Genomic DNA, 20358 nt, shown 5'->3' with positions numbered 1-20358 from the left:
CTTGCCTTATGCTTTTGGAGGTGGGGAGAATGAGTAGAAAAAAAGAAAGGGGACATAAAAGGAGTAAAAGATCCACGTGAACTCATGGAATAATTTGACAGTTCTGTTAGAGATGGATTCATCCAAAGCCATTCTAAGTTTACCTATTTGTAGGTGCTAAGCATAATAAAATGATACAATAATTAATGCAAGTAGAATGAAGCTTTTTTTTTTTTACCTTAACAGTTCATTAAACTAAAAATACAGAAATAATAATTTTAGGAATTTTTTTTTTTCAGTTTTAGATAGGTAGATCTGTGAAAGTTTAGGCTGAGCTGGCCATTCATTAATATAATATCATACTTAAGAATTTAAGGAGGGACTGAGTCTTTGTGCAATGAATGGTTAACTTCTGGTACATGATGAAAATGGTAATTGTGGTCTAAATTTTTTTTTTCAATAAAAAAAAGAAGATGATAGGATTACAGATTTAAAGCTGGAAAGACTTGAGAGATCAACTAGTTCATCTTCTCTTTTAGTAGATGAAGGAATCAAAACCCAGAGAGGTTAAATAGCTTTCTCTGGGTCACTTAGTTCCCATTCTTTAAACACAGAAAAGATACCAAATTTATGGACAAAGCTAACCCTTGCTGCCAAAAGCAGACAGAAGCTCTATAGATTTAGAGCCAGAAGGAATTTGGAAGGACTTCAAGTCCAAATCCTTAATTTTATAGATAAGAAAACTGAGGCTTAGACAGCAAGTCCCTTGATTTGGCCAAAGTGATACAATTGGTAAGTGAGAAAAATGGAATCTAGGATGTAGGTCCTCTGATATCAAAGCCTCTGTCCTTTGGGTGGTAGCACACTGCCTTTCCTCTGAGCTAAATTCTCGCTCTTGAGGTTTAAATTCTGATCAACTAGGGAAAAAGACCTGTATGTGCAAGAATATTTGTGGCAGCCCTCTTTGTAGTGGCCAGAAACTGGAAACTGAGTGAATTCCCATCAGCTGGAGAATGGCTGAATAATGTGATATATGAATATTATGGAATATTATTGTTCAGTAAGAAATGACCAGCAGGATGAATATAGAGAGGCTTGGGGAGACTTACATGAACTGATGCTAAGTGAAATGAGCAGAACCAGGAGATCATTATATATTTCAACAACAATACTATATGACGATCAATTCTGATGGACCTGGCCATCTTCAGCAATGAGATGAACCAAATCAGTTCCGATGAAGCAGTAATGAATTGAACCAACCATACCCAGCAAAAGAACTCTGGGAGATGACTGCGAATCATTACATAGAATTGCCAATCCCTATATTTTTGTCTGACTGCATTTTTGATTTCCTTCACAAGCTAATTGTACACTATTTCAGAATCTGATTCTTTTTGTACAGAAAAATAACAGTTTGGACATGTATACTTATTTTGTATTTAATTTATACTTTAACATATTTAACATGTCAACCTGCCATCTGGGAGAAGGTGGGAGAAGGAGGGGAAAAATTGGAATGAAAGGTTTGGCAATTGTCAATGCTGTAAAATTACCCATGCATATAACTTGTAAATAAAAAGCTATAATGAAAAAAAAAAAGAGTAAATGGCAAAATAAATAAATAAATAAATAAATTCTGATCAACTAAAAAGGAGGATGTTCTCTAGTTTTACTCCCTATCCCTAAACCTTGTAAGGTTTAGGGGTACTTATAGAAGGAGTCTAGTAGTGCTACAGTGGAAAGGGCTCTGGCATTGGAGTCGAAAGTCCAGGATTCAGGTCTTGCCTTCTACACTTGCTGTGAAGGTTTGGGCAAGTCCATTTATCTCAATGGCAAATTTTGTTTGCAAAATGCAGTTTGGCAGTTTGTTTAATGGCAAATTGTAGACACTTGCATCATGACAAAAACACTTTGTAAGCTTCTACACACTAGAAATATGAATTTATCAATAGAGTAATGTTTCTTTTTATGTATGAGCAAAAATGATATCCAGGCAGCTAGTTGACACAATAGATAGAGCACTGAAGTTTGGAATCAGGAAGATTCCTCTTTATGAATTCAAATCTGGCCTCAAACACTTAGTAACTGTGTGATCCTGGACAGGTCATTGTTTGCTTCAGTTTCTTCATCTGTAAAGTCAGGTGTGCAAATATGTAGGCCTGTGGAGAGCAGCTAAGTGGCACATTGGATAAAGCACTGGATCCAGAGTTAGAAAGGCTGAGTTCAAATCTAGTGTCAGATTCTTATTAATTGTGAGATCCTGGGCAAGCGACTTAACTCTTGTTTGTCTCAGTTTCCTCATTTGTAAAGTGAATTAGTGATGGAAATGACAATCCACTTCAGTATTTTTGTCAAGAATACCTCACATAGGGCTACAAAGAGGCAAATATTACTTGAAAATGACTAAACTATTGAAAAATTGATATCAGAGATATGGGAAAGAATAAATTGTACTTCTGCTGCTTTCTACTGTGTGATTTTGGCCAAAGCACTAGATTTCTCATAGTTTTCTTATCAATAAAATAAGGGAGAGAAATTAGATTGTATTTAAATCTCTTCCAGCCCTAGATTTATGTTCTTCTTTTATAAATAGTAGAATCTATTTTTTCTTTCTTTTTTAGGTATCTGTCTTACTGAGAACTATAATTTTCAAACTGGAACATGAATATATAAGAAACATAAAAATAACTCAGGAAAAATAGTTTGTTGTATTAAATGTCTGTATTCTAGAGCTGCACCTTTACAATAATTTATGATATTTTTAGTGTTTTTCAATCTTGGAAATGATTTTAAAGAAAACATTCTGTGGTGTAGTATTATACATGAATTTAGGAAAATAAAAATTTTGCTGCAACAAATTAATTTAATCCTTCAATGTGACCACAAAATATTGATTTACAAATGTGTCATGAGACTTTTTTATATAGCATTGCCACATTGAAAGGGTAAGAAAATGGTTAGGTTAGGAAATGGAATGGTAAAATTCAAAATCTTTCAAATTGGTTATACTATTCACCCTAAAGAGGAAAAAATTATTTGCTTCTGCTACTGGAAAAATGAAATACAACACAACCAAGTCCAGTCTTAGTTGCAATTTTACAAAAGAAGTGATTAAGTTAATGTAACTTTTATGGTTTTGGTCTATGTATAAAGAAACAGTAAATATAATTATATCTAATATCATATGTATATATTTATATCTTATAATTATAGATCTTAGAAAGAAATTCAAGAAATCATCTGAGCTAATCCTCTGCCTTAAGATAGATAAATGTATCTCATTTCTATTTAGAAAAATAGGAGAGGAAGAAAAAACAAAAACAAAACAAGGATTTATTTAGTGCCTTCTATGGATCAAACACTGTGCTAAGAAGTTTTAAAGATATTCTCTCAATTGATCCTCACCATAATCCTGGAAGATGGTTGCTATTATTACCCACATTTTACAGCTGAATATATTGAAGCAGACAGAAGTTACATTACTCAGAGTCTAAATGACTTTGCCAAATTAACTCTGCTAGTGAATTAGTGAGTGAATGTACTCAGCTAGGAAAACTAGAATTAAGGTCTCCCAAATTCTTATCACTCTTTCCAAAATAGATTATTACAATAGGTAAATACTGAACACTTGATATAAATTATAGCTAATATATTTTAATTTAATATATTTTGATACCTAATATATTTTAAACAAATGTGTCTAATAGAGAAAAGGCTACATTACTTAAAATGCCTAATCCCAACATATAAACATTTATTGAAAGCCAGCAAGAATATAATTTCTCATGTACCTGCCCAATGAGGAAAAACAAAGGATTTCTGGAATGGTGGAGAAAATGTCTGGGAGAGCTATGAAAGCATCTAGGAATTCAAGAACTCAGGAATATACTTGAGGTTCCCTCAAGCAAAAAGAAGAGACTGGGAGAGATGCTGAAACTACCTGGGACCGGTGCTATTTCCAATTTCTTGCTCACTTTACATACAGACAATGCCTATCAAAGTCATGAGCTTTTGGAAGACTTTGTCAGACCCAAATTTTTGTTAAGTGAGGAAAAGGGGAGAGAGCAAGATTATTTTAACTAGAATATAGGTTATGATTACTATCTATCATTTTGCCATTTTGTTTTGATGCTATTTCTCTTATGGGTGTGCTTGAATGATGAGCCATTGAGTATCTGAATTTAAATCAACTACAGAAATTCTTAGAGTTATCTGGGTGAGAGAAAAAAAAAGAGAGAAAAAGAAAAGGAAAGAAAAAAAAAAAGAAGAAGAAGAAGAACCAGATAGGCAATTCATTAAAGAGAAGCTCCAATATATGTACTGGGCGAATCCAGAATACAAAATTATTTAGCAAATGACACTATAGTGAAATACATAATAATACAAATAACATTTGATAATGAAAAAGCCTACTCCTTTGATTTCCTGACAAAGAAGGGATGACTAAAAACATCTCTTTTAATTAAGTTTTATAATAAGACAGTTATAATATATGATTTACTTGCCAACATGTAGAAGTAATGATTAGTACATTCTGATCTCCGGACTGTGATGTTTTTTTGAATCTTTCTTTCTTGTGTTCCAGAGAAGAAACTTCGTGATATCTGTCTTAGTGAGTCTAATGTAACTCGGTATTGCAGATCTATTTAAAAAAAATTAAAAATTTATCCATAGTCATTTTCATGGACAAGAAATGTAATTGAGGATTACAGTAAGATATACTTATTCATTATTCAAATAATTAGGGCTTTCCATTGACTGCCACTCCCAGAAATGTATGGACTTGAAATAATTAATGTTATGAAACATGTTGAGATCCTGAATTGGCTTCTTCTCACACTATCATGTGCCTGTCAATGGTCACCTGTCTTATTGCTGAGAAAAGTGAGGCACATTTTACTATCTGTTTTCTGGAATCAAGAGTAATTGTTGTAGTTAATCCAAACTGAGTAAGATTGAAAGTGATTGAAGGAAGATTAAGTTATGGCACAAATGATTTTAACATTGTGTATTTTACTGACCAGATCCTTAAGCCTTGTATGGCACATGCTTGGTAATATTCTACTAAACAAATAATTAGGGACTAGTATTTTACTTCATTCCCAGGTCATATTGGATTAGAATTTACTGACTATAATCTTTTCTAGTGCAATAAATCAAAAATATTAGACCAACACTTGGCATATGAGTCTACATTATAATCAATCCTAAAACCTTTAATAACTGCCTATTATATGCAAGCCTTTGTGCTGTGTAGGGACACAAAACAGTCAGAAATGCACATTGATATTAAGGCTTCACAGATGGGTTACAAAAGAGCCTCTTTTTAGATTACACTTATTATCAACAGACATTTATTGAGTCTCTATTACACCATAAAGCTGAAGTATTGCCAAACTTATTAAAATGCAAATATGTATATGAGCATAAGAAGCATAAAATAATCTATTCTATCAATTAATTGGAATCAATTGAATATTACTTTTTCCAGTTTGGTCAGAATGCTTTTATTTTTCCATTTGCATTGCTTTTCATGTGTAATTTCTTTTTTATAATAGCTTTTATTTCTCAAGATACATGCAAAGATAATTTTCAGCATTCACTCTTGCAAAACCTTATGTCCCATATTTTTCTCCCTCCCCCACCACTTTCTCCCTCCTTAGACAGCAAGTAATCCAATATAGATTAAAAATATTTGAATTATTTTGAAAAGTAATATAAAATTTATTTAAATTTAAAGTAATTAAAATATATTTATATCCCATATAAATTATATTATTTCCCCTTTGCACACTTATTTGGTAAAGCTATGGATTCTACAAATCATAAATAAAGTATTAAAACCTAATAATAATACTTATGATGATGATGATAGTAATTAATATTTATATAGTGCTATGTGCCAGATACTATGCGAAATGCTTTACAATTATCTCACCTGATTCTAACAAAAACCCTGGGATTTAGCTGCTATTATTATCTTATTTTACATATGAAGAAAGTCAAAAGGAAGTTATACAATTTGTCCAGGATCACATAGCTGATAAATGTCTTAGTTCAGATTTCAGCTTTGGTCCTCTTGACTTAAGAGTCTGGCACTCTCTCCATTGTGCTAGCTAGCTGCCTTACTTTTTCTTTGTGGAACATTTAAAACTTTTTTAAAGGTATGATTGATACCTTTATTATTTTTTTTTGTTCTATGTCAGTTTTGTGATATTCTCATTTCTCTATTCTTTCTACTTCATCTTCCATGCATGAGACTCTTGTAATAAAACAAAAAAGAGTTAAACAAAAATAGATGACTGTAGAATGTTTGAAAATTATATTGGAGACTTCAATTTTTCAAAAGATCTTTGATTTTATTACTATGGTTACACCCTTCACAAATGTGAATCCCAAACTCTTAATAATTTTCTGTGCCCCCTCCAAAAAACTTAATCACCTAATAGCCAATGCTTCAATAATGAGCATCTCCAAATTTAGCTAACTGGTAGACATATTTTAATTATTTTAAATTTAAATAGGTGTTAGAATTTATGCTCCATTTGCATAATTATGAGCTCAGGATTATATTTACAAGTGACACATCAGGGAAGGATGTTATTGGGGTTGTATTATAGAAGCACAAAAAAGGAAATTTTAAGACATTGAATATTATTCTTTAGCTTATATTTGATTTAAAGAAAACATTGGCCTTCTCCTCTGTCCTGAATGTTGTTTTTCCTTCATTTTTGAAGAGGATCATAACACCATCATGATAACCATGACATGTAAGTGAATTGGATTTAAGTAAGGGAGGAAAGGTCACCTGCCTCTCTTTCCCCTCCAGAGCTATCTGGATCTAGTTGTAAGATATAGGACAACTGGACATGGCCCTGGATGCAATGGGAGACCTTGGCCTTTGTTGCACCCATTCAGTGATAGCCTAGGTAGCAATTTAGGCAAAGATCTCCTTTTTCACCTAGTTAAATAGAAAAAGAAATCTAAATAAATAAATCTGGGAGGGAAAGATCCTCAGGGTTTATGGCCATGAATGATTGTCAATTCCAATATATAGCTAACATATATCTCTATGATGCCTTAAAAGTAGCATTTAAAAGTATTGAGGAAATATATACTATAGATGAAAAAAAAATCACTTCTCCAACTTTCTACTGAACTCCTCATTCCCAGTGGAGATGTTTAATTAGAAGGATATTGGGAGAAGCAAAACAGAATAATGTTATATTTTGCCTATTTGCTAGGAAGACAGGAGTAAAAAAAAAAAAGTCCCTTTGCTGGGTAAACCCATAAAGAACGATGTTCATTTGTACTCAAAATCTCTCCAGGCTTGCTCTTCTCTGGTTTCCCACTTTTGACAGCAGAACTGTTTCCTGAGCTCCTCATCATAAGTGAAGGGTCCAGAGAATTATGAAGTCTTGGTGTCCTGAACTTAAACTTCAACATTTATAAACATTTATTAAATGCCTGCAGTCTGAAGGGTCAGGATATAAATGGAGCTAACTATAAAACATGATTATTTTATTATAAGGGCATAAAATAAATGTTTAAAAAAGTATTGCATATGAAATATGGGGAAAGGATATTACTGTATTAGAGAAGCAGATGCTGCTTTATGAAGAAAACCAATTTGTGGTAGCTAGATGGCCCAGTGGATAGACTGTTAGAAGTAGAGACTAGAAGACCTGAGTTCAAATCTAGCCACGGTACTTACCAGTTGTGTAAACCTGGGCTAGTTCTTGAACCATTGTCTGCCTCAGTTTCCTCATCTGTAAAATGAGGGTAGTAAAAGCATCTACCCCCCAGGATTATTGTGGGGACCAAATGAGATAAACGTTTTTAAGATCTTACCATAGTACCTAACATATATAAATTTTATTTATTACTCTGTAGGGGATAGTACTTTAGTTGAATATTAAAAGAAACATAGAAATTCAACAGAGGACATTTCAGGTATAAGTAGTTTAGATAAAGCATATAGAAAGTAAGGTAAAGAATATCTTTGAAAAACAGAGAATAATTCAATTTGCTTGGAGCACTGCTGTTCAGTCATTTAAGCTGTGTCTGATTCTTCATGACCCCATTTGGAGTTTTGTTGGCAAAAAGCTGGAGTGATTTGTCATGTCCTTCTCCAGCACATTTTACAAATGAGGAAACTGAGACAAACAGGTTTAAGTGACTTATCCAGAATCATACAACTAGTAACTATCTAAGGTCACATTTGAATTCAAGTTTTCCTGACTCTGGGCCCAACACAATCCACAGTGCTATCTAGCTGCCTGTGGCCTGAAGCATTAGAATGTATAAAAACAATTGTCAAGTTTGTAAAGCACATGAATCATTCTGTTAGAGCTTCCTTGTAAGCTTAAAAGGTAGGTACGTTATTCCCTTTTAGAGAAAAGGAAACTTAGGTGACTCTTCCATGAGTCACATAGCTTATAAGTATAGAGGAAGGTCAAACCCAGCTTTTCAGTACTTTATTTTAAGCCCTCCTTGTACCATATCACATTGCATAAGTATGAATAGCTGAGAAGTATTGTGACATAAGATTGGGAAGGTTGTTCCAGCTTAAAGAAAGCCTTGAATGCCAGACAAAACCTGGGCTTTATTTAAAAGGTCACAGGGAACCACTGAAGATTCCTGAGAAGAGAAATGGTATCACTACATATATATTTGATGTCAATTATTTTCTGCTTCCTTTTCCATTGTCTCTAGGGAAAATATACTCTAATCAACTCTGCCTATTTCTTTTTGGTTCCCCTCATGACATAACCAAATTCTTCTTGTAAACCTTTATTCCACAGGTAGGTCCTATACCAAAGACAGGTAGTAGAGTACAGCAAAATTCTACTGGATATCACTTTGATAGAACAAAGAAAGGCACTGAGTTATAATCTAAATGTCTTCTGTAGAGTAAACTTACCAGCTACATAATCTGTATCTTCTTTTGATTTCAGTTTGACATGAAAACACATGGTAGCATTTATGCATACTGTTTCCTTCCCCTCCATCTTACAGTTTTTCTTTTGAATATTTACTTTATTGGGAGTAAAAGTCATGGTAACTTTAACTTCAGCTACGTCTCGAGACCTGTAAGAATAAAAACCAAGAGATATTTGATTTCAACAAAATTAAATTCAACTCAACAAATGTTTGTTGTGTGTTCAGCATTTTGCTAGGTTCTAAGAAACAAGGTTTAGAGAAAACTTGGTTTTCAGCCTTTATGGTGCTTAGAAAAGGATATAATACACATAAAAAGATGAAAAATAAGTTCATAAGAAAAGTGCAAAGTGCTATGTGAAGTCCAGGGTGGGAAAGCTCACCATCAATCAAAAAGATTAAACTTCTTAAAATAGGTAACATTATATCTTGGCCTTTAAGAAGAGAATTCAATAAGTAGGAAATTGGGAGTCAGCATGGTACAGTTGGAAAAAACTAGCTGAATCTGGAGTGATAGGACCTGAGTTCCAATCTTTGTTTTGCTATTGGCTATCTGTAACATTAGATATAAGACATTAATTCTTTCTGGTCCCTGGTTTTGTCATCTGCAAAACTGGTGGGGAAGTGGTTGGATTAGATGGTTTCTGAGGTTTTTTTTTTGGCTCTAAATTTGTAATTATAGGGATCATGGTAAACCTTCTAAGTTTACAAAATAATGTGAACAAAGTCAAGGAGATACTTTAATATTAGGTATTCATAGTAATTTTGTCCAACTAGAGCATAGAGTACATGGAAATCTTAGGAAATAGATTTGGAAAGAGAGAGCCAGGACTGAGTGTAGAGTTTTGGGGAAACAATGGAAAGGATGTTGGATTTGAGGGTATAAAACCTTGGCTCAAAACCCAGGTCTACACTTTAATATCTGTCTGACTTTGGACAAGTCACTTAATATCTGAGTCACATTTGTTCATTTGTAAAATAAAGTGGTGGCTGGTTAGAATATATGGTTTCTAAGGTCCCTTCCAAATCTAAATTAATAGTTCCTTGAAGATATTAACAAAATGACAGGACCAGATCTGAAGATAATCAATATAAGTCCTATAGTTATAAGAAGAATGGTTTGCCATTCTGGAGAGCAATTTGGAACTATGCTCAAAAAGTTATCAAACTGTGCATACCCTTTGATCCAACAGTGTTACTACTGGGCTTATATTGCAAAGAGATCTTAAAGGAGGGAAAGGGACCCACATGTGCAAAAATGTTTGTGGCAGCCCTGTTTGTAGTGGCCAGAAACTGGAAACTGAGTGGATGCCCATCAATTGGAGAATGGCTGAATACATTGTGGTATGTGAATATTATGGAATATTATTGTTCGGTACGAAATAACCAGCAGGATGATTTCAGAAAGACCTGGAGAGACTTACATGAACTGATGCTGAGTGAAATGAGCAGGGCCAGGAGGTCATCATATACTTCAACAACAATACTATATGATGGACCTGGCCATCTTCAGCAATGAGATGAACCAAATCAATTCCAATGGAGCAGTAATGAATTGAACCAACCACACCCAGCGAAAGAACTCTGAGCAATGACTAAGAATCATTACATAGAATTTCCAATCCCTATATTTTTGTCTGCCTGCATTTTTGATTTCCTTCACAGGTTAATTGTACAATATTTCAGAGTCCAATTCTTTTTGTACAGAAAAATAACAGTTTGAACATGTATACTTATTTTGTATTTAATTTATACTTGAACATATTTAATATGTATTGGTCATCCTGTCATCTAGGGGAGGGGGTGTGGGGAAGGAGGGGAAAAATTGGAACAAAAGGTTTGGCAATTGTCAATGCTGTAAAATTACCCATGCATATAACTTATAAATAAAAAGCTATTAAAAAAAGAAGAATGGTTTGAGTGAAGGAGAAAATAAAGGAGAAACTAGGTCCCTGAATAGTCTATGTTTGCGCTATACACCAGGCAGTGACTATGGGAACAAAAAGGAGGAAATGGATATGAAAAATATTACAGAGGAAAAATTAACTGGAAATTGATTATATATTATTATATATTATATCATATATACATATGATATATATGAGAGTTAGGGAGAAGGAAGAATCAAATATCTAATACCATGATGTTTAGAGCATGGGATATTGAGTTGATGGTACCACTGATATAAACAATAGTAATAAAGTAGAGGAACTCTTGGAGAAAAATAAACTTGATTTGGAGAATGTTAATTTTGAGATACTAATGTAACATTCTGATGGACTTGGCCTGCAGGCAAGTGAAAAGGCAATAATAGGTCTGAGTAAACAGGCATTAATTAAGTACCTCTGTGTACTATTTATTAGGCTCTGAGATTATAGAGGCAAAATCAGATAAATCCTGAACTCAAGAAGCTTATGTTCTATTAAAGGGAACATCATGGACATATATAGATATGTGTGTGTGTGTTGTGTATGTATGTGTGATATGCACACAAACACATGGTAATCTTTTTGGTGGGGGGCACTAACAGCTGTGAAGATTAGGCAAACCATCATGTAGAATATAGAGCCTGAGTTGAATCTTGAAGAAGACTAAGGCTTCTAAAAGGCAGAGATGGGGAGGGAGTGCTTTCTAGGTAGGGTACAACTAGTGAAAAGGCATGGATCTGAGTGGAAGATGACATGTCCAGTGAGAAGAACAGTCAGAAGGTTAATTTGCCTGGACTGTAGAATCCATGGAAGACAGTGATATGGAAAAAAGTTTAGAAAGCTATTTTGAGGCCAGGTTATTAGAAAAAAGGCATTAAAATTAAATAGAATTTATATTCATTCAAAGAAGTAACAGGGAACCATGCAGGTTAATTGAGACCTGTTGTATCAGCTGTGTGAAAGATGAAGGCAGACCAACAGGAAATTGTAGCACTCCTCCAAGCAAGAGGTTCTGAGAACCTGTTTAAGATAGGAGTTGTGGGAGTGCAAAAAAGGACTTATGTTTCTGTCTCTCCCTTCTCCCTTTCTTTCTGTATTCTCAAGAGTATTGCATTGTATTGAAATGATATATATACACACAACAAAATATGTACAAAGGAATATAACATATTAAAAATCATGATATTGTATTGTAAGCTATTTAAGGGTAGGTATTTAAGGGTACATAAAGGTATGTTCCCTTACCATGCTAGTACAATTCTGGATATATGATAGAGATTTAATTGCCAACTGATTCTATTTTTTTCTCTGTTTCCATCTTTTAAATACATACTAGAACATATACATAAATATGTGCATACAAATATTTTGCATTTTGTCCTTTAATAACAAGAATCCAAAAAAGATAGGCTCTACTCATTGGCAACTATTCAGAGCTAAAAAAAAGTTTTATAGTTTCATTTTTATATTTTCCCCTTTATTCATCAGATTAACTTACTTTTCCTGTTTATGCACATACAAAGGTTTGTATTACATTACTGCGTACATAAGAGAATGTGACATTTGGCATGCTCATATATCAGCTAGCTCTCTTTGTTTCCAAGCTATCATCCAAAAAAAAAAAAAAAATCAAAATATTTGTACTTAAGAACTAGAAAAGAAACAAATTCAGCTAGGTGCTATTAAAATACACACCAGAAGAGGGCAGCACCACCAAGGCCTCCGATGGTCACATCAGTCAGTCCATCTCCGTTTAAATCCATTTCTCCATGTATAGACTGGCCAAAAAATTTCAGTGTTTCTCCATCTCCACCTGATGGAATACGCTGTGAGGATCCCCAAATAGTATTATCCATGGGATAATTGAATGCTAAAAGTACTTTCAATATGAATCTAAATTACATTTTAGCTGATTTGCAAATGAATAAATGAACAAATTAATAGATAAATAAAAAACAGAGGAAGAAAGAAAAACAAACGATAACAAAAAAGAAAGAAGGAAAGAAAGAAGAAAGGGAGGGAAGAAGGGAGGGAGGAAAGAAGGAAGGAAGGAAGGGAGGGAGGAAAGAAGGAAGGAAGGGAGAAAAGGAGAAAGAAAGGGAGGAAAGAAGGAAGGAAGGGAGGGAGGAAGAAAGGACAGAAGGAGAGAAAGAAAAGAAAGAAAGGAAAAAGGAAAGAAAGAAATATAGAGAAGGAAAGAGAAAGAAAAGTTTTCTTTGCATCTATGTTCAAATAGACTCTTATATTGAATCAAGAGGAAACAGTTTATTATTTCTAAAGGATATTTTGCTTTTAATAATTCTAGACAAAATCATGTCCTAGTCAATGACACCAGAGTGGAAAAAATGCTCTCATCTCACCCTGACTGAACCTCATGAAAAGCATTTCCACTGATTGACTCTAGTTCCTCTGTCTATGTAGCTTTTTTCTTCAGAGACTCTGACAAGTCCTGAGCACCTTGAAGGGATGTTTCTAAGCAGGTGAAGTAATAGGAAGTTTTACAGGGAGGATAAAACAGGACTTGGAGAGTCTTGAAGGATCTAAGGTATTTCACTTCTAAACATGGGCATTTCCCCATACATCATTTCCTTTTCTATCTAGGAAACAGAACCTTTTTTTAAAAAATGAGTATAGGAGGCTAATTGTACAATATTTCAGAGTCCGATTCTTTTTGTACAACAAATTAACGGTTTGGACATATATACTTATTTTGTATTTAATTTATACTTTAATATATTTAATATGTATTGATCATTCTGCCATCTAGGGGAGAGGGTGGGGGGAAGGAAGGGAAAAATTGGAACAAAAGGTTTGGCGATTGTCAATGCTGTAAAATTACCCATGATATAACTTGTAAATAAAAAGCTATTAAAAATTAAAAAAAAATAAAAAAATAAAAATGGGTATAGGTATAACAAATCACTGGTATTGAGATATGGCCACTGCCTTCAGCAACTACAAATTTTAATTAGACACTGGGACATCATGCTAACAATTAAGAGCGGTAGAATATTTAGTACATTGGGTTGACTATTGTTCTGTTTGATGACAAATATGAGAATGGCACAAAAAATTGGAACCTGTCCCTAAACTTAGTGAATTTTCAGCTACACAGTGTGAATGAGGCAAGTCAAGTAAGTAAAGTAATAAATAAAGCAAATCAGAAACAAAGAGATCATTATTATCAAGTAATAATTTGTAGTTCATTGAACCGTGCTTTTTCCTTTTTTTGTCAGAAAAAATAATGATTTTTTTTCCCCTCATGGATGTTGAAGAGATGGTTATTGACATTTGAACAGGATCCAGTTTAATTTTAGGTCTTCTCAAACCTAAGTAGCACAGGATGATTATGATGAAGACAATGATGATGTTAAATAACACTTACTATGCTCTAGGTATTGTGCTAAAGCGCTTTACAATTTTTATTTTATTTGATCCTCACAATAACTCCAGGAGGTAGATACTATTATTATTATCTCCACTTTATAGATGAGAACATTGAAGCAAAGTTAAGTTACTTAACAGTTAATAAGTGCAGTATGGATAAGTGATCATGTGGTCCTGTGTCCTCATTTTACAGATCAGGAAAATCTAGATTTGGAGTCAAAGACTTGGGTCAAAATCCCTGTTCTGTTATTTCCTACCAATATGAACTTGGACAAGTCACTTAAATGGACTTTAGATTTCTTATCTAAAAAATAAAGGGTCAAAGTAGGTGAACTCTAAGTTCCCATAAAGCTCTAGCTCTAAGATGCTATGAACAGTCTATGAATCCCAGAAAGAGGCAGTGACTTGTCTAAGATTCGGTGAGAGGAAGTAAATCCAAGATTTTTTTTCCCCCCTGAGGCAATTGAGGTTAACTGATTTGCCCAGGGTCACATAGCTAGGAAGTGTTGTGTCTGAGGTCAAATTTGAACTCAGGTCCCCCTGACTTCAGGGCCGGTGCTCAATCCATTGCGCCACCTAGCTGCCCCCCTAGAACCAAGATTTTAATCTCGATCTTTTTATCCCACAATCAATTATTCCACAGAATCAGAATCAGGGAATCACAAAAGTTAATAGAGATTTCAAAAATCAGAAAAGCTGTAGAGTTGGCAATCAAAGTCATATCTGATTACCAGTCCTTGCAATGATGTCTCCAACAAGTGAACCTGTTTTCCCTAATAATCTAATAAGGGGGCAGCCCATTAACTCCTGAGACATCTATTTTATTTTATTTGCTAATTCTAATAGTTAGCAGTTTTCCTTACAAAGAGCATAATTTTGTTTCTATCATCTGGAGAATAGATCCAATTGTTTAATATCTCTTCCACATGACAGATTTCAAATAAACAGACAGCTATTCTTTCTCCCTGATTTCTTTCACGTAGGCTAAACATTATTAGGTGCTTCAATTATCATCATATGATATAGTTTTGAGGAATCTTGGGCCACTTCTTCTATTCCTATAATACCAACTCATAAATTTCTACATTCTTCGTTACTCATCTTGAGTGTTCACATGATCCTAATTAATTTACTCAGAATGTCTCTGGTTCATCAGTATTCTTTCTAAAAAAATGGAGCCCAGAACTGGACACAGCACACATACACAGTTTAAATATGCTTCGTCAACCACATCTCTCCAGAATGGAAAGCAAACATTCATGACAGGTAAAAACATTAGATTGATCATTACTCTGACCTAAATGAAATTTCAATTTAAGCTGTAGAGTCAAGGTTGCAAAATTAACAGCATGTATATGCCATATAGGATAGCTAGAGCACAATGCATAGAGCACTGGGCCTGGAATCAAGATGTCTTGAATTCAAATCAGGTTTCAGATACTTACTACCTATATAATCCTAGGCAAGTCACTTGCCTCAGTTTCCTCATCTGTAAAAATGAGCTGGAGGAGAAAATAGCAGACTACTCCAGCATCATTGCCAAGCAAACTTTACACGAGGTCATAAAGATTTGAAACATAAATGAAACAAATAAATAATGCCCATACCTGCCAACACTCCTGATTTTTGGAAGTTCCTTTCTTTTGTAGAACAATATTTATTGGCTTTTCAAATGTATCTCTCTTAGATTTATTGGATAAATTTTGAAGTAATAAAGTAGCAGAACATATGAAAGAAATTTTATTCCATGTGCTAAAAAATTCCTTAATTACATTATCCTCTGACATCCTGCCTGTTTCCACTTAAATACTATTTTGTAAATAATGTCATTAGGAACTTAAAAGAAATCACTTATTTAGTAAATGGAGTGAATAGATTGCTATTGAAATTTTCTTTTTGTGTCTGTATTAAGTCATATTTCATAAAATATTATTGGGACTTTTGAAAAAGTGCAACAGTCCAGTTTACTATTAAAATCAACTTCTCAATACAATGCATCCTATAAATCCTGACATTAAAATTGCAGAAAAGTTAATAAAATAAAAAAAGAGAAACAAATAGTCAATGCCAGTCTTGTATTCATGCTATGCAAGCTTAGTGAACTGTATCGTATTTATGTTTTATGCGATTGTTCAATACCCAGACAGCTCTGGCATTCAGCAAACATTAAATTATAATGTTCTTTTAAAGTCTCCAGTGTTTATTGTGTAATAAACACTGCTGTAAAAGACTATTGTGGTCGGGTTTATTTTTCTCAGGCAGAAACAACACTTTATGGATTATGAGTTGTTAATTGTCTATAAAATTGTACTTATTTATTTTTTTTTAATGTCAATCTCCCCTGAAGGCCAGGCTCTGCTTTTGGGGGCTTTTTTTTTCAACAAGAATTCCTTAAAGGTAAATTATGAGGTTTTACAAATAGATCTTAATAAGAAAATTATAACTCTAGTATACATAACTATATGCTTGGCATAATTTTAGTAAAATGGCATGGATGTTATGTATTAAATCATAATTCATCTTCCTTTGTTAAGTCAGTTAATTATTTTTTTTTTTACCAGAAAGTAGCACCCTAATTGAGAGAACAAATGCATTACAGATGTTAAATGGCATCATTTGCACATTTCTTTTGTTCTTATGGTTATTGTTTAGAAAAGGCTAGGTCATGGAGACATGAGTAAACCAAACTAGAATGGGACTCAGATGAAAGAAAAAAAATCACAATGTACTTTCTTTTGGAAAAAAAGAAAATCAACAGTATCACCACCCAAATTGGCAAGATTGTAAATTTGATTTTTCCAACAAAGAATCACTATCAGAAATCAGTGTTAGCAATTCAACTTGTGCAGATAAAAAGCTTAACAGATAGGCATAAGCCCAAGGTTTGATTTCTTACTTGCGCATATTCTTTCTTTATAGTCTTGCCACTTCCATGATAAATGTACACGGCCCCTCCATGATCATCTTCTAAGGGAGCACCGATCACTATATCATTAAATCCATCAAGGTTGAGGTCCTTCACAGAAGCAATTGCTGTTCCAAAACGAGCCCCACAAGGCTCATTTTTGTTTTTCTTCTTGCAGGAATCGTGCTTGAGGGATGAACAGCAAGTTTGCTTAATGGGCTCCAGGCTCATCTGGTATTCAAACCTAGTCTGTGAGAAAGAGGAAAAAGAATATTTATGGATATCTATCATTACTGCAGATGAGTAGATTTGTTTTAAAGTATATACTAAAATCTGTGCTAGTGATACATAGTAACTACCAAAAGTTTGTGAAATGACTGTGTGAGAAAGTTAAGGATTTCACACAGTGGATCATAGGACTGTGGGAAAGAAGTTCTCTAAAATTTATCACTAGCTTTTCATCAGTAGGGTTAAATCAGTGGACACCTCATTACATCTTGATAAAATCAACAAAGAGATGTTTTAAAGGCATCTTCACTCATCCTGTTATCTTTTTTCTATTCAATCCCACACACTTTGGAAAAATCCCCCAAAGATATGATCCCAGATTCTCTTCTGTAGAAGCAAGATAAAAGTTACTCTGTTCAAAAACAAAGTTATTGAAAGTGTTGTGAGTCTGTAGTGAAAGGAAATAATAAATAAGAGGAAGTAAGAGATGGAAGAAAATATACATAAATAGAAATTCTCCCAAAAGGAAAGGAAGACAGCAAGAAGGGAAATGGAATCATAAATTTAATCAGGTCTCATAAGACCTTTAGAAACATTAAAATTTAATAACAATATTTGCAATGCAATTATAGTAATAATATTTATGTGGTGGTGGGCAGTGTTCTATGTGAATAGAGAATAGCTCTTTGAATTAGAAACACCTGGGTTCAAGACCCATCAAAGATGATTCTTTATCCAAGATGCCATGAAGTTCCTTTTACACAGCTGCTTCTGACACACAGTGGCTGTGTGATCCTAAGCAAGTCACTCAACTTTTCAGTGCCTTCAGGCATTGTCTAAGACTATAAATTGTAGATAAGGCATTGGTTAAAGGAGCTTCTTCCCTGGAAGTTTACTTCAGCAATGGAATGATAGGTCTATTCTAAAAATTATATTTTTTTATATAATAGTTAAAAATATTATTAATATAAGTAGAAAAAGGGAAGAAGGATACGGCATGATCTTGAATCAGTTATTACTTCTTTGAAATTCAGTTTGATCATCATTAAATATTACTAATATTATATACTATTAGTATCATAGATATCCTCTAAGATCCCTTCCAGCTCCAAATCTAAAACTTGATACTATGATAATATATGCATAATTAATAATATTTAAGTGTCTTTCTACAAATAGAATAATTGAAGCAAGATTTACTCATCAAATCAATCTTAGAATACTGGGAAGAATACAAATTTTGTGATGATGTTATGCAAAGATTTATGGAGGGGAATATTTTGACTTGGATTATAATATTATATCTATTATACTAGCTAAGTGATCTTAGGAAAATCACTGTCACTCTCTGTCATCCATGTATCTCTTTCTTTTGGAATCTGTCTCTTTCTGTCTCTCTCCTTTTGGAGCCTGATACAAAAGGAAATTCCATTGTGGAAACTCTTTGCCTCTACGGCTTTGTTCTTTTTTGTTTGTTTATTTTTTTATTGTTGTTTGTTTTGATGAGGTAATTGGGGTTAAGTAATTTGCCCAAGGTCACACAGCTAGTGATGTTAAAGCTGTCTGAGTTTGGATTTGAACTCAGGTCTTCCTGATTTCAGGGCCTGTGCTCTATTTACTGAGCCATGTACTTGGTCCTTATGGCTTTGTAGCTCACCTATAACTTAAAGAGTTAGGGGAGTTATTTGGGACACAGATGTTAGGTGACTTGCCCCTGGCTATCCAACTGGTATGTATGAGAGGTAAGTCTTGAAACTAAATCTTCCTTACATCAAGATGTGTAATTCATCTATGGCATGTTATACCTCTTACATTCTCTTACTTCATTATAATTCATGAATAATTACCGAACAGTAAATATTTTTTGTTTGTATTCCCATATTAAGAGTTCAAATTCTTTATATAAAAAATACTGATGAGCCCTGAAAATTTCTTTCCTATGCTTCTTTCTTCTATGAATAACGTACAGTTGAGAAATCAACACTGCACTAAAAGAAGAGATGCCTTCATATTACTATTCAAATATTAGTTTATTACCTTATTCAAAGCATACACATATACTTTTCCTTGTTCCTCTTTCTCTGTTCCCATATACATGGGAGCTCCAACCAGTAGGATATCAGTGAAGGAGTCTTTATCAACATCAATTGTTGTTAAAACACTGCCAAAGTAAGACCCAATCTAGGAAACATAAAAGGAAGTCCCAATGATTATCAAAATTCCCTGGAAAGCTTAACATTAAACTATTATTTATTGCACCTATATTAAAATAGTAGACTTTATGAATCCTTATATTATAAAGACATATTATTTATCCTTTTAAAATTGCTTTTGCAGTTCTGATATTGTTTGAAACTCAGCAACTTAAGGTAGCAACATGTAGTTACTATTGGTATTATCATGTCCATTTCATACAGGATAGAATTAGGTCAATGAAGGGTGAAATATTTTTCTCAACAACATCTAGATAATAAATGACATAACTAGGATTAAAGCTCAGGACTAGTGATTCTTAGTCCATTGTTCCTTCTAATATGAAAAGAAGAAAGAGGAGGAGGAGACCCATAATGACGATGACGATAACACTCTGGAAATATTTTCATTATCCTTTCCATGGCTGATTATTTTGAGATGGAGCTTTAGGTAAACTAAACACAAATTATCTCTAAAGTTTTAGGCCATTTGGAAACTTTAGCAACTTTAAATTGTCCTAAGGCTTTGGGCACAACCTGAATAGTATCCAGTTCCCCCAGGGCATGTTCTTATATGTCATTACAAGAAGAAAGATTTCTGACATTGGAATTGGACACAGAAGTGACTTCTGGATCTTACATCCTCAAAAGGGATATATGTGAGCTTAGAGAATTCTGACAGAATACCATGTAGAGATCTTAATGCTTGAGGATGGATAACCAAAAGGAATAGATTTTATCCTTCCTCCAAATTTCTTTCCCTTCTTTACTAATTCCAAAGAAAGAATAAAGTAGT

The 20358-nt window shown here is 33.6% G+C and overlaps 1 protein-coding gene across 1 annotated transcript in view; it reads right to left on the bottom strand.

Moving 5' to 3' along the window:
* The window catches only part of ITGA1 (integrin subunit alpha 1), a 190376-nt gene that overhangs the window by 37779 nt on the left and 132239 nt on the right, over positions 1-20358 (bottom strand). Inside the window, exons 13-17 of the mRNA XM_051990626.1 lie at positions 19408-19551; positions 17134-17391; positions 12546-12676; positions 8906-9072; positions 4488-4624 (exon numbers count right to left, since the gene is read on the bottom strand). Coding sequence (XP_051846586.1) covers positions 4488-4624; positions 8906-9072; positions 12546-12676; positions 17134-17391; positions 19408-19551 — 837 coding nt within the window. The remainder of the gene's footprint in view (positions 1-4487; positions 4625-8905; positions 9073-12545; positions 12677-17133; positions 17392-19407; positions 19552-20358) is intronic.

Source organism: Antechinus flavipes, chromosome 1 (genome assembly GCF_016432865.1).
Source record: "Antechinus flavipes isolate AdamAnt ecotype Samford, QLD, Australia chromosome 1, AdamAnt_v2, whole genome shotgun sequence".
Classification (NCBI taxonomy): domain Eukaryota; kingdom Metazoa; phylum Chordata; class Mammalia; order Dasyuromorphia; family Dasyuridae; genus Antechinus; species Antechinus flavipes.
Note: the sequence above shows the minus strand (reverse complement) of the source record. Positions and strands in the feature narration are given on the sequence as shown.